The sequence below is a fragment of the Ammodytes marinus genome, assembly GCF_949987685.1.
Source record: "Ammodytes marinus genome assembly, chromosome: 20".
In the NCBI taxonomy this organism is placed as follows: Eukaryota; Metazoa; Chordata; class Actinopteri; order Uranoscopiformes; family Ammodytidae; genus Ammodytes; species Ammodytes marinus.
In genome coordinates, this window is record NC_137224.1 from 9,544,706 (window position 1) to 9,560,222 (window position 15,517).

General features: G+C 37.1%; 1 protein-coding gene across 3 annotated transcripts; it reads left to right on the forward strand.

Moving 5' to 3' along the window:
• The first annotated feature begins 3,402 nt into the window (after nucleotides 1-3,402).
• LOC307267010 (ras-related protein Rab-5C-like) lies at nucleotides 3,403-7,850 on the forward strand. Of its 3 annotated transcripts, none has more exons than XM_080049178.1 (6): nucleotides 3,403-3,540; nucleotides 4,404-4,726; nucleotides 5,108-5,259; nucleotides 5,463-5,585; nucleotides 5,728-5,821; nucleotides 6,884-7,850. In XM_080049178.1, the coding sequence occupies exons 2-6, from the start codon at nucleotides 4,558-4,560 to the stop codon at nucleotides 7,009-7,011; spliced, it is 666 nt and encodes a 221-aa protein (XP_079905304.1). In that variant the 5' UTR covers nucleotides 3,403-3,540; nucleotides 4,404-4,557; the 3' UTR covers nucleotides 7,012-7,850. The 3 variants fall into 3 exon arrangements, with proteins under 3 accessions (XP_079905304.1, XP_079905306.1, XP_079905305.1); XM_080049180.1 differs by having other exon boundaries at nucleotides 3,405-3,540; nucleotides 4,408-4,726; XM_080049179.1 differs by having other exon boundaries at nucleotides 3,415-3,554.
• The last annotated feature ends 7,667 nt before the right edge of the window (nucleotides 7,851-15,517 follow it).

Sequence of the window (15,517 nt, forward strand, 5' to 3'; positions counted from 1 at the left end):
TCAATGACTTTGCAGGCCAACAACAACAACATTTTGTGAAACTTAAGCTCTGGAAAAACACAAGACACAAAATTAGATTTGACCTCTTGTCCCACTCACAATTCAACAGTTATTATTCCTAACAAGGCTTTCATAAGGTTAAAACAACTCAACTGGCAAATTAATACAAAAGACTGAGGATAAACAGCAGTAACACAGATGTTTTCATGCAGGAAAAATACTTAAATAGGCAGGCCTTTTAAAGATAATATCAGCATTGACTCTTGTTTTATTTCTCACAAATATGACACTAAAAATATTTATATTTTCCCCAAGTGGTCAGTGAACTCATAGTGGGTTTTACTCAATCCCTGTCTGACCTTGATCAGTCACTCTGTTTTTGAGTGAAATACTTGTTTTTGAGTTAATGATACACTGGATTTGTGTCGATTGCTAAAACACACACACACACACACACACACACACACACACACACACACACACACACACACACACAACCACCATAGGGAAATTTAACAGGTGAGATATCGCTACATCTTTTAATATATGGATCATGACCAGTTGAATACGTCATTTGATTTCTCACACTTTTCCACATCAGCTTTATTAACAAACAGATCATTGGTAAACAGGCATGAGACTGTCATTCTTATAGGTAAAACAAAAAGCACAATTGACCACAAATCAAACGATATCCCCCTCAATACTGCCAGGTGGAAAAAGAGTTTGCAGATGATTGCATGGTGAAGCCTTAAAACGTGTCTGTCAAGGCATCATCACTGTTCAGGATCACAGTGCAAATCCTGGTGCTTTATTCAGTGTGCTATTCAGCTCCCAAACTATATGGAAAATTAAAATACACTACCTGGACCAAATCCCAGTCATTACTTTCATTTGAAGAAGCTGATCTGTGCAACTGATATCCACTTGTTGCCATTCTCACTTTTTATCATATTTAATTTATTATATGCCTAATGCTTTTCCACAAAAACATATATCTAAACGTTAATGTGTTGTTCCATAAAATGATCGTCATATAGAAAGCTTTTACTCTAGCCTATGTTATACTATAGGCTACTTTGTTAAATACTGTAATTACTGACACAAATAAAAAAAATAAAAAGTACATTCTGAAAGTAGGCCTACATAAATATATAATTACATTTCTTAAATCTATATTTACATTTTTGTTCACCTCAATGTATTTATTTATGTATCACTATGTCCGTATGATAGGCTAATTGTGGCCTATTTATTTAGGCCTATTCTTCTTCTGTCCTTTCCTTTCCCTGATGCTCCACCTTGTCCTTTCACAGCTCCCAACTACTTTCAGGGTTGCATGAAATCAAGAGACTGCAGTCTGATGAACCGTCCAGGTACATCATCTTCCACCTGCTGCAGTACTGATCAGTGCAACAGATAAATGAACCCCATCATCTTCATCATCAACACATTCTCTGATGAATTCATATGCTGCCACCATTTAGTGTCTATTTTACCATTTTCATAATAAAGAGCAATGTGTTTGATATCCAGCTGTTTTGCACTTGTTGTGCCTCATTATTTTCTTATTTTTCTTCCAATTTCTCTTTTTTATATACAGTGATTTGGGGTATGTATCATTCTTTATAAAGGCTTATAATGGCATGACAGCAAACTGACCAACTCTAGCTCAAAATGTGAGCAGATTCCATATTCACTATGATCCACTTTTACAGTTTGACCAGTTTTTAAAGGGCGACTTGGATCATATGCAGATCAGATGGTTGATAACAAGAAATAGTTTAAGGTGATGGTGTTTACATAAACAGGTGGCTCCATCTGCGGGCAACGTTGGGAAGTGCACATCAAATCACTCAGTGTCTTGTTCTCAAATGGAAAATCAATCCAAAATCTTACCCAGTGTCTCAATGACTTTGCAGGCCAACAACAACAACATTTTGTGAAACTTAAGCTCTGGAAAAACACAAGACACAAAATTAGATTTGACCTCTTGTCCCACTCACAATTCAACAGTTATTCCTAACAAGGCTTTCATAACCAGGTTAAAACAACTCAACTGGCAAATGAATACAAAAGACTGAGGATAAACAGCAGTAACACAGATGTTTTCATGCAGGAAAAATACTTAAATAGGCAGGCCTTTTAAAGATAATATCAGCATTGACTCTTGTTTTATTTCTCACAAATATGACACTAAAAATATTTATATTTTCCCCAAGTGGTCAGTGAACTCATAGTGGGTTTTACTCAATCCCTGTCTGACCTTGATCAGTCACTCTGTTTTTGAGTGAAATACTTGTTTTTGAGTTAATGATACACTGGATTTGTGTCGATTGCTAAAAAAACACAAACACACACACACACACACACAACCACCATAGGGAAATTTAACAGGTGAGATATCGCTACATCTTTTAATATATGGATCATGACCAGTTGAATATGTCATCTGATTTCTCACACTTTTCCACCTCAGCTTTATTAACAAACAGATCATTGGTAAACAGGCATGAGACTGTCATTCTTATAGGTAAAACAAAAAGCACAATTGACCACAAATCAAACGATATCCCCCTCAATACTGCCAGGTGGAAAAAGAGTTTGCAGATGATTGCATGGTGAAGCCTTAAAACGTGTCTGTCAAGGCATCATCACTGTTCAGGATCACAGTACAAATCCTGGTGCTTTATTCAGTGTGCTATTCAGCTCCCAATCTATATGGAAAATTAAAATACACTACCTGGACCAAATCCCAGTCATTACTTTCATTTGAAGAAGCTGATCTGTGCAACTGATATCCATTTGTTGCCATTCTCACTTTTTATATATCATATTTAATTTATTGTATGCCTAATTCTTTTCCACAAAAACATATATCTAAACGTTAATGTGTTGTTCCATAAAATGATTGTCATATAGAAAGCTTTTACTCTAGCCTACTAGGTTATAGGCTACTATAGGCTACTTATACTGTAATTACTGACACAAATAAAACAAATAAAAAAGTACATTCTGAAAGTAGGCCTACATAAATATATAATTACATTTCTTAAATCTATATTTACATTTTTGTTCACCTCAATTTATTTATTTAGGCTATGTATCACTATGTCCGTATGATAGGCTAATTGTGGCCTATTTATTTAGGCCTATTCTTCTTCTGTCCTTTCCTTTCTTTTCCTTTATTGTAATTAGGCTACTCTTAACAATACAATGAATTATGCGGACAATAACAGTATACACAAAAAGTAGTACAAGTAGCCTAGGTAAAAGGAAATTTTTCAGTGTTCTGTCCTCAACCATGCACAGACTGCTTCTGACGGTCCGCTATCCGGCCGTTTGATTGGTTGTGACTTTTCGTCATGACTTTTCCTCACATGACGTACGCACCCAGGAAGTATTTTGGTTACACAAGGCGGAAGCGTATACTTTGGTGAACCCGAAAGTGCTTTTAGGGTGGAAAACGTCCTTAACGAAAAGAAACACGGTCACAACTCATTATTCGAAGGGCGGAGAGGACATTGGTGTCGGTTGTTGGTACGAACGTCAAGGTGTTATTTGGTCCCTTTTATTTGTTGGTCTTTGCTAGCCGAGGTTAGCGTTAGCTTTAGCCTCGGAGCTAACTCCCAGCTGGTTCTGTTTTTGTCTCGTTACACTGTCAGAGTCAACATCGGCAGGTTTAGCCAGGTTTGTGATGTAACTGGTTTGTTTTGAGGTTTTTATTGTTGGGTTTTTTCAGTTGGAATTAAATATGTATTGTCTATTCTCCAGACTTTGTTAATTATACGTGATTATAATGTTTTAAAAGATGTCAATTTAAAGCTGGAGAAGCAACATGATAAAAGCTGTGTCTTTTCTCCAAGCAGTATACTGTTTTAAATTAGTAGGGGCAGGTGTATATAAAAGTGAAACGTGACATTAAATAAATCTTAAGTAAATATCTTTATGGTTAGAACAGAGGTTGCTATAATCTTAAAATGTAGCATAAATGTAGTCTGCAGATTAATTTCTCGATTCATTTAACGATTGCTTTCTCATTCAAATGTCAGATGTCAAAGCGCTTTTTGAGTGACCTCCAAAAAAGCGCTATATAAATCCTATCAATTATTATTATTATTTTATATTAATTAATTAAGGTAAATGAAAAGTTGACAGATTTTTTTTGGCAACTGACTAACCACTTAATTGACAGAATCATGTTAGATAAACATTGATTCGTAATTTATTATAATAATTCTCTTTCTTTTTTCTGTTATTTGACAAAATATTTCAGCAGACCAAAAGATTTGTCTTTTGTTGCTTTTTTAAGATGTTTTTTTTTTAAGATGTTTTTTTGTCGGTCTTCTTCGAAGTAGATCCACTAATCTTCTGATCACTGATTTTTATTTTATTTTATGAAGGTAGCCTGGGAAACCCTGATCGCTCCACCACAACCCTCCAGACCGGGTCACAGGAGTTTATTGACTGAGCTCGTTCACCATCAGTGCCTGTGTTTCCAGACTTCAGAAATCCCTTTTCAGGCCATCTCATCCATAGCATTCTCTTTCTCTGTCCATGGCTGGCCGCGGTGGAGGAGCAAGCAGGCCTAATGGCGCTGCAGTAGCAAACAAAATCTGCCAGTTCAAACTGGTGCTGCTGGGAGAGTCGGCGGTGGGCAAGTCCAGCTTAGTGCTGCGCTTTGTCAAAGGCCAGTTTCATGAATTCCAGGAGAGTACCATAGGAGGTAAAGGATAAGGTGTCTCTAGTCCTTTTTAAAAAGAGTTAAAGATTGTTTTAAAAGTATCAAAATGAGTGCCAATACAATACTTAAGATAGATGAATAAGTGCAAACATGTTAACACAAGCAGCTGTACAAGAAAATCGCCTACATTAAATAAGTTGAATTTTGGCAAAACTTCGGTTTAAATCAGGAACTATTCAATCAAAGAATAAGTGTAGAAGATTACAGACTTGGCAGGACAGTCAATGACAGTTTTAATGAGCTTTTATACTTGGTTAAACAAAACAAAACAAGTTTAAAATGGGAGTCAAATACGGGGAAAGAAAGCTTTATGGTCACTCCTAATACATTCCACTGACCTTGTGTTGTCTTGCTCCTCCTCAGCTGCCTTCCTCACTCAGACTGTCTGTCTGGACGACACCACAGTAAAGTTTGAGATTTGGGACACAGCAGGTCAAGAGCGCTACCACAGCCTGGCTCCGATGTACTACAGAGGCGCTCAGGCAGCCATCGTGGTCTACGACATTACCAACACAGTAGGTTTTAATGCAGGGCAACATTTATTCATTTTTTACGTTTAGTTGTGCTTTACTTTAATGTTTTTTTCTTTCTTTCTTTTGGTTTGTGGCTGTAAAAAAACTGTTTAAATTTTTTTTGCGTATGATTGAAAATGTTCTGCCGTGTTAAATATAACGTTTCACGTGAGAGCAATATTTATAAAGTTTGTTTCTCGCTTAAGGATACTTTTACACGAGCAAAGAACTGGGTGAAGGAGCTGCAGAGGCAAGCCAGTCCCAACATCGTGATCGCTCTGGCTGGAAACAAGGCGGACATTGCAAACAAGAGAGTGGTAGAGCTTCAGGTATGAAGATGAAGAAAAATCAACTATGCACGTACAGCAAAATTAATTCACACATTCAAAGCCTTATACCAAAAAATTGTATTAAACTTGTCGGTGCAGAAAATGTCTAACTTTTTCCTTGATATGTAATTGATATCCTTAGGAGGCACAAACATACGCTGATGACAACAGTCTACTCTTCATGGAGACCTCGGCCAAGACTGCCATGAATGTCAATGAAATTTTTATGGCTATTGGTAAGTGTGTCATTTGCTCTAGCCAAATCTTCCACTTCAATTTTACCACCCCCATATTTCTGCAACGAAGTTGAATTACATGCACATTTAAAAAAAGAAACCTGACCCAGCTTTCTCAACCTTTCTCGACCTTACATGAATATGTGCTGGAAAGATGGTTGGAGACGAGTAGGTGTTATCGGAAACAATATTGTTTAAAGTTAAAAGTTTTACCATGTTTTAAAGATGTTGACGATAACACAACAGTTTTTAAAAATCCAACCAATGTGTGCATTGCTTCAACCACCTAAAGTATGCAACAAAAGTGGACTGAGTCCGACCCAACTGCAGGAAATACTGCGTAATAAGCTCCCGTAGCCAGTTACGATCCGAGTTATGAGATGAGGAAAATAATCTACTTCCTGTAGTTTGTTTCTGTAGTTTTGCCGCATCGAAATTCTGATCAATTGTCAGGAATAAAGTTATTTCTCCCACCCAAGACACATCTGACCAATGAGTGAAGGGCGTTCTCGCATGTCTCATGCCGCAACTCATCGGGCCAGAGGAAACAATAGATGTGAAAGAGATCAGGGCCTGTTGGAAAAACTAACCAATGTGTCATTCTCGGATCTGGTGCGAACAAAGGGAGCTAACTATACTTACGGGTGTGGTACAGCCCTTAAGCACCAAAACCCTCAACTACTAGCCTGCTGCTTAGACTGCTTTTTTTATAGCTACCACAACTTGTAACTCAAGTTCATACAACTTCAAAATACTGGACATTCATTAAAGAGTATAAATACTTAATTGAACTATCTTGCCTTTATTTGATAGTAAACAGTGTTGAGATAGGCAGCTTTAATATACATGAAGAGTAGGGATATAACATGCAACAAGAATCCCTTCTAATTAAAAAACTATTTCACAGAAGTAGTGTTTTTTCCCAGGACTCCTGCTGCACCCCTTTTTGTGTTGTTTTCCCTGGTTACTGGAGTGTCAATGAAAACCTTTTGTTTCTGCATGTGACACCTCTAAATGTCTTAAATGATCAGTATTTAAACACCTGCCATCCTGTCCCTGCAGCCAAGAAGCTACCGAAGAGCGATCCTCAGGGTGGAGCCGGACAAGGAGGGCGGACCAGGACGGGAGTGGATCTACAAGAAGCAGCTCCTCAGGGCCGCAGCAGCCATTGCTGCGGCGGGGGCAATTAGCAAGTACACAAAACCATGAACTTAGTGAGCGAGCCCTGAACATCGTTTTAAGGACAGCACATAGCTAAAAAAAAAAACCCAGAGAGGCAGGAGAGGGCAAAGCCACTCGCCCACCACTGCACTTAAACTGGGATTACAGATGAGATTATCTGGACCCTCTTTGATTTAAGGAACTTTTAAAAAAATAAATAAGAATCATAAGCTAGAGGGAATTACCAAGATCCCTCATGACTTCTCTTCTGTCTTTCTCCCCCGTATATCCATCTATCTACCTCCCTGTTCATCTTCAGCCTCTGTCTCAGTCGATTGAATTCTGTCTTAAATGATTTTAATTTGGATGGTGATGCTGAGGTTTTATGCCATTTCTCCTATTTGTTTGAGTGTGTGTGTCTATGTGATGTATGAGTATGTAAATAGCACATACACGTACATGTATATTGGCAGTTTACTTTTCTACTCTTGTCATTTCCCTCCACTTAATCATCATTATGAAAGATGCGAATACCCAACTCTTAATGCTGAAATTGCAAATAAGAAAAGAGAAATTAATTTTAAGATTTTTGTCTTATTGCAATCTAGATCACAGCATTTTGTTCTTTTTAGGGACCTGGTTATAAGGAAAGCGCAAGACTTTGCTTGTTGAAGCGGGTCATGATTTTCATTGGCTACGCATCTGAAGATGTTTCTGCGACAAATGCAGTTGTTTTGCATTTATTGTGTATTGATACCTGTAACACCAGAGAGCTGTTCGACCCTTTTTAAAAAAAATAAGAAAAAAAGATGGAAGAAATGTGAAAATAACTTGTAAATCTAAAAATAAATAAATAACCTGCAAGATTTATTTTCTTTTTGAGTGGTTTTGTGGTGGTATGGTTGGGTGTTTTTATGTGATAATTTGCTGGATAGCTGTCTGGTGGGTACAAACCACTTGTCTTAAAATCAAGACTGTATTATATTCTATACCTAATCTCTTAATTCTCTTCGTATATCATCCTTATCATATGCAAATGTCAGTATGTGCAATGCTAGTATGCACGTTTATTATGTAAAACTACGATTACGGCAATGAAAAGTATTTAGTATTTGGTCGTAAATATTAAAACTGTTGTATGAATTATTTCACCTTTTATGATCCTGAATCAGCAGACCAATGTCTGTTGTTATCATAGAAGAAAAACTGTATATACAAAGTGTGTGTTGATCCAAAAATATGGTTTCCACACAGCGCAGTAAATCACCTGAATGTCTTCTGCACATTGATAACAAGCTACTTTAGTCAGATGTATTGTTTTGCTGGATGCTCTTTTGGTTTGATATAATGCTCTTGTTTGGCAGGTTAGTCAGAGATATGTCTTCTCCCTAAGGCTAGTCTCCAGTATCCTCATGTCTTATCCTCCTACCTCTTATCTTATCCAAAACCCAGGAGCATAAAGGAGCTTTAAAATTCTAAATATACATTTCCAGACTATATGCACAGATCTGGATCAAAGACTTTACTGTCCGTCATTCTAAACCAGTGTTATTCATAAAGCTTTGTTTTTCCCAAATTCATGTGTGAGTCACAGCAATTATCGGAGCTCTGGGCCAAGGAAAAGTAGTCATCATGATTAAAATGGGCAAATGGATGGAACAGATCCTTAATCCAGTTCCTAAAAAATAATTCTCAGTCCGATATTTTGCCTAGGGTTCTGTCACACGGAAGACAGTTTTAAAACGATTAGAAGACTAAAATCTACATTTGTGGGCACCTAAAATGATCAGATTAGCAGTAACAAAAGCATTCAATATTTCCAACCACTAGATGGTAGCATCACACTTGAAATCAAAGGGACTTGACTCAATTAAGTGTCAACAGTAAGATTAAGAGTTTAATGATGTTAGTAATAAATAATTAGTTAATTAACATACAATGAATGAATCTGAAACTATTTTGATAATCAATTCACAAAAATTAATTTTCAAACCAAAATTTGAACACTGTGTGTGGATCTTTGCGTAGTATAGTTTTTAGTTGAAATATTACCATGTTAAAGTGGTGGAAACCCACAATGTAATTGCTAAATTGACTATGCAGAAAGCCATTACGTGCTAGAGTGAGGAAAGTGTGCTATATTTTGTGCTCACCTGATTATTTCACAGCTCATTTTAAAGCCAGGTTCCTAGTAGCAGTTCTCTTTGTTGTAATGATGAACAGTGACCTTTAAATAGAGGTGCAGGAAGCTCTTCAGGGTTTTTGCATATAATAGTTTAAGTTACTTTATAATGTATCAAATGGAGTCCTAGTGCATGAGATGTTCTCAGTCTGGAAAGGTTTTAAAATTGTATTTGTTGCAGCAGTCTGAGCATTTGATAATTGCACTTTTTAATATGCACCTATCTAGCTAAACCTAATGCAGTCTGTTTCAAAGGGGTGTTCAACTTTATGACAATTTTGGAGGTAACACATTAAAATAACTGATATAAGTGGATGTGGGAGTAATTAAGCCAATTTTAAAGAATCTCAATGTTAAATAGTGTTTTTTCAAAATGCATTCATGGTCAGCAATAGAATGTCCCAAATTTCATCCAGTAAAAAAGTTAAAGAAGAATAGGTTTTACAGTATGTTTCCATCTACTGTTGTTGTGAATATTACCAGGGTGCAACAAAGTGACAAGATTAAAAGGGCGCCGAACGTACCTCAAACTGGAAAACACAATAATAAAAGGGAATTTATGTCAAATTTCATGTATTGGTTTTAATCTTCTCAGATCTGTTGTTTCCGTCCACTACAGTGCCTCTATTTGTCGTCTCTACATTTAAGTCACATGTAACATGTTCCATCAGAGAGGATGTATTTGTTGAGTCCGTTTCTGTTGTGTTTTTAATGACAGCTTCTCAATTTTCTTTTTGTTAGAAAAAAAAATCATGCTGATTTTCAATTCAACCAACATAATGTACCCTTACATAATTCAAGAGTTTAGCTGGTTCAGCTTGTCTTGGTCTGTTATGACGAGAAGCTAAATTAGCTTCGTTATTGGTTAATGTTGGCTAATCTTCAAAAAACACATTTAGATTTTGCTACTGTTACATAGTGTTTCAACATTTACAATTATCTTGTTAGTGTCCCTTATGGCCACTTGGGTTTTTTTTCTTAATGGACCCTTTAATGTTTTACCCAGAGGCAGCGTAAATGAAAGATGAGGCAATTGTTTGCTTTTATAGGTTGCTTTGTGTTCCACCAACATGTAGAACACATAAATGTGTGCTCTGTTGGTCTGACCCTCCTTGAAGACATTGTTGAGGGCTACTGGAAATGGTGTAAAAAAAATTATTTTTGGGCTGACAGCCCTGCTATTGTGGTTTTCATGCCTGAGACCTAACATTAAAGCTGCTATTAAAGCCATTTGAACACACATACACGTGCCTCAGAAACAGACAGCATCTCTGCCAAAAAGCAGGCGACCATTCTGTTCACAGTAAATGATTTCTCATTTGCTGAGCTGTCAATCAAGATATGTTCCGTCAAAGAAAGAAACTAATTTCATACTTGGTCTCTGTGTGAATCATAATGGTGCGAGAGCTGGAATGAAAATCGACTGTTTGCCTAGGACGAGGTTTACAGAAAAAAATGGGAAATATGCAATGAAAAAGATTTGCAGTCACAAACCTTTTTTACACATTAAAATTATTTTTTGTTTATTGAAACGGGTAAAATGGCCAAAAACCTTGCATTGGTGTGGTTGTCATTACAACACTTTTTTTTTTTTTTTTTTAGGATTAGCTGTAGTCCTGTAAATGTTTTTTAGCCTGACCAATCACTGGCCTATTTTGTTATAGCATGGGCCTAGTTCAAATAGAGAGAAAACCATTAAACATTTCCAAATGCTGGCTCTGATGGATTCCTTCTATCTTCCTTCACAGAAAGAAATGTCATTAAACATCAAGGGCACAGGGACACGTGGTATCGGGATAGCTTTCTGTGGTTTGAGATTTCTGCTGATAGCGATAATAAGTGTGATGTGGTACAATAATTGTCTCTTATCTCAAATTGAAACCTAACTGTGTTGCCAGCAGATAGGATGCTAGCCAGCGAGGTGCTGAAAGGGTAATGATTTTTCTTTTTAAATATCTTGCATTAGCCTATGTTGTAATGTATTCGCCCATGTCTTGTTTGCTGAACACTCAGTCTCAGTAAAACAATCACACATTCTTTGATTTGAAGACCAAGCAGCCTGCAGGCATATTAGAGATTGGGTCTGTTTTCTTGGTACCTGATACAGAGAGACAAATATTAAAGGAATCGTTTGACTCTTTGATAAATATGCCAATTTCAATCAGAGGATAAGATGAGAATTTCCACTCACATCTGTACAATGAATATGAAGGTAGGCTACAGCTAGCCTATCTTTGCTCAAAGCTAAATCTATGTAACAGCACTTCAAACTTATCTTATTTTTTGTATCATTAATCTGTACAGTAAAACAACAATTTGCGGTGTTAAAGCTACAGTGCGTAACCTCTGTTGCCCCCATTGGATATTCTGAGAAAAACTGAGTTTTGTGGGGCGCTCCGGTGGTGTAGTGGCTAGAGCGCGTACCATATTGGCTCCGGCCTTCGTTGCAGTGGTCGCGGGTTCGAATCCGACCCGCAGACCTTTACTGCAGGTCACCCCCCCCCCTCTCTCTCTCTCTCTCTCTCTCTCTCTCTCTCTCTCTGTCTCCCCATTTCAACTCCGTACTGTCAAATAAAGCTTGAAAATGCCCAAAAATTATATATATAAAAAAAAAGTTTTCAAGCTGAAATAGTCTTACTTAGTATCAACTCATTGGGCGATGGCTTGAATGTAACCAACCCTCATTCATATGAAAAAGTTACTCACGATAGCTTTAAGGGGGGGGGATATGTCTTGGCTGAGACTATTAACAAGTAATAGTCCTCACATAATACATAATAATTTACATTTTAACACAGGTTTTTTGTATGGATTAATCAAGCGAGATATTACATGCTTATAGCCTAAATAATATTGAGAGATAATATTAGCTTTATCTCCGTTTCCAGTCTTAATGCTAAGCTTTGTTTGCTGCCTTGCTCTCTTCCTAGGATCAAGAGGACAGAGGTAGTCAAGGTATCCTACATTTATAACGGGAAATCTATTGAAGTGCTTATACCTGGCTCACACTGCAAGATTTTTGTTGTTTACATTTTGTCACCAAGGTCTATTTATGATGTATGAACAATAGCAAGTGTTTCTGTGACTTTCCTGGATTTTAAATAGTCTTTGAAAGAGAGTCTCACAAACTAAAAAAAAAAATAATAATGACTGGAGCTGTGAATTTCCCTTGTGTTTTCCAGCCCTAGGTGTCCTCCCTTTGGCATTTCTTCTTCAGGGAATCATCGCCATCTCGAGTACAGTCCTATTACTGGGAAAACTCTAGTGGACTTATGTGTCATCGACCCTCAAGGACAGAGGCGGGGTGAGAACATTGGTGTAGTCACGGAGCACTTGCTACCTAGAATGCATAGTGATCTTTTACAATTTTCTTTACTGAGAAACTTTCATCGTAATTTTTTTATCTATTTATATCATCGTCCTATCCTCTGTTTGTGTCTGAGAGATGCGAAGCAATGCAGGTTAAATGAAAAGAAAGAATAAAAAAGACAAGGTCGGGCATAGTCACTTACAGATAAACGAGCTACTGTCTTCTGATGTATTATATTTAAATGTCTAATATGTTCGAATCAGTGGCACATATATGGTTTGTTTAAACCTTTTCTAAATCGACTGGCTGGACTTTTATGCTGTAAATGTATATAAATAATAGATAATAATTATTTAAAATAGTAAATAAATACAAATGAATAGTCACAATTATTGCTACACATGTAGCTTTTCTTCCCTTAACCAAAAAGTGTTATCACTAAAAAGTGTAATCCTTGTTCATAATTTCTGCTGGTATCGTGTGCGTAAGATTTCAGAAAGAACATTTTCGTGAATGATCCTTTATCATTCAGTTTCATTCATTAATGAAACAGTAATACAACTGTGAATGTGTTAGAGAAAAAGCTAAATACACAACAAGTCAACAGTTCAAGTGAGATTGATTCATTCATTGCAGAGATAGAAAATTTGAACAAATGCACTCCATCAAATACAATATGTTTTTCCCAAACAAAAAACAACACAAATAGTTAATTGTAAAGATTAAAACACCACATAAAAATCAGTTCAGAATACTTTAAAGTTTGGGGAAACAACAAAACTATTTAGAAACGTCCTTTTCATTTCCAGACAATTGTCACATCGAGGAGAATAAATTCAGTGTTCTGTCTAACCTTGACTTTGTAGATGGTTTAAGCATTATGATGCGATAATGGAGGTAAATTCAAATAAGACAAAACAATCACTTATGTTTTCTGATAAATACATGCCGCATTTGCTGCAGTGGACTTATAACCATCCCTTCTGTATGTCAAATTGAGTCAGAAGTTGATTATTGTAGAAACGCTTTTCACTGCCGATGGTTACGTAGGCCTACACAGTTCAAGCCGCAGTCATTATCTGACTTCAGCTTTCACAATGCTGCTATACTTCTCTTTCACATTCTCGCTGTGTCTTTCTAAATGAACCACTTGGAGCCTTTGAGTGCTATCTCAATCAAACTTTGAAGTCAGAAGACAGAGTGAATACATTTTCTTTTTTAAACGTTGTCATAGTTACCAGGTTAAACTGAAATGCACAGGTCTTTACAATTCTGGGACCAGAAGAATAGAAGTGTCCTTTAATGAAAGCACTCAAGATGATGATAGAGCTGAGCGCTGGTACAAAATTGTGATGCAGTGTACATGTTGATTGGACTCAAGCTTTGTGGAAATAGAGCAACTGGATATAGCCTATAAATCTTCATCCAACCTTCACAGCAGGAGGCTGATTCTACTATTGTGGCAGTCTCCGGTTTGAGCAATAGCTTTGTGCATCTGCATATGTGTTTTTTTGAACCCATGCCCACAAGCAGGGGACATCTGTCAAAGAGTGGTGATATCTCACATCCCATCCCATCTCTGCTTGCTTGTGCACACAGGCACATGTGTACCTTTTATTTTTAGGGGCGGTTGCCTTGTGGCGGGGTCAAGCAGGGTGCCAAAGGACTTCAATGAGAAGGACATAGCTCAAACTCCAAGTATGTTTCCACAGTGCATTCATCACCGTATGGCTGACAGCTGAACCCAGACGCACACCACCAGGTCGGCTGCAGCGCATACAGGCATTTGCCCGTGTCACTGTCCTGCCGGATTCATCCGCAGGCATCTGCTTTTGAACACGGACCAACAATGTTAATGAGGGGGGTCTGAAGGGGGTGGGATTAGGGAGTGACTGCCGGTGATAGGCCACCCAGCACACAAACAGGGCTTAAAGGTAGAGAGGATTTGACATGTCAGACTGATACAACATTTTCCTTTGACCCCACACTCAGTTTATCTTCTTGCAAGTGGCATTTATGTGGTAGATGGTTTAAAAAAAAACAGTTTACGGATAAACATTAGCATTGTTTCACGGCTTTGGAATGCCAGTAGTTGTCCTACATAGCCTTGACCTAAAAGTGACTTAACATATAATTACACTTTACAAAATGAGTAAATAACAGAAAAGCTATATCTTTACTTATAAACTAAGAGCTACATTTTCAAAAGGCTCTTTTTAAAGGCTTCTCCACAGATTTGACTAGTTTTCTTGTCATGTCTATGAGGTTCTAACAAAAACTATCAAGTTGCATTGTGGGAAATGTAGGATCCATCATAGGGACTAAAAACTCCTGATATCTCAGTCTCTCCTGCATCAATTTCAAATGTTCTTCCCATCTTTATGGCGCTGCAATGCTAAATCCCTGAAGCATACTAAACTTGCTCTTTAAATCTTTTACACTATTAAGTAGACTAGAGCTCAGATCAGCCCTGCAGATTGGCTAATATAAGTTTGTTGTAGATATTTTGGTGTTGGCGTATCAGTCTGATTTGTAACAAGAAAGGCCTTATATGTATTCATACATTCCACATGTCAAATTGTTTGTTCATGAAAGATTACACTGACACGTTTATATCCCACTCACAGGGATATAAGGAATCCTTATCAACATGTTTGTTTAAATCTGATTATTTGTACTAAATAATAATAATACTGGTGCACTCAGGGTCTAACTGCTGTCTCTTTTTGTGTATATTATAACCATGTTAAAGACACTAAAACACTAAATCCATGTTTATTGAGTATAACAAATTGAAATGTACTGGATGAAAAATAAATCTTGAAAACTCTTTGAAATGCTGCATTATCCTATACATTTTCTATTCACATCACTGCTGTGACTGGACCGCAGCCATGCAGGCTACAGTCCTTTATGCAGCTTTAAAAAGTTAGTCATGTTGGTTTAAGAATATCTTTTTTTTCTTTACATTTAAATCAGTTTCATATTTGGCTTCCGTTGCTTTTAATTGATTCCATTTGTACTGTCCCTTTCTCTCATCCTC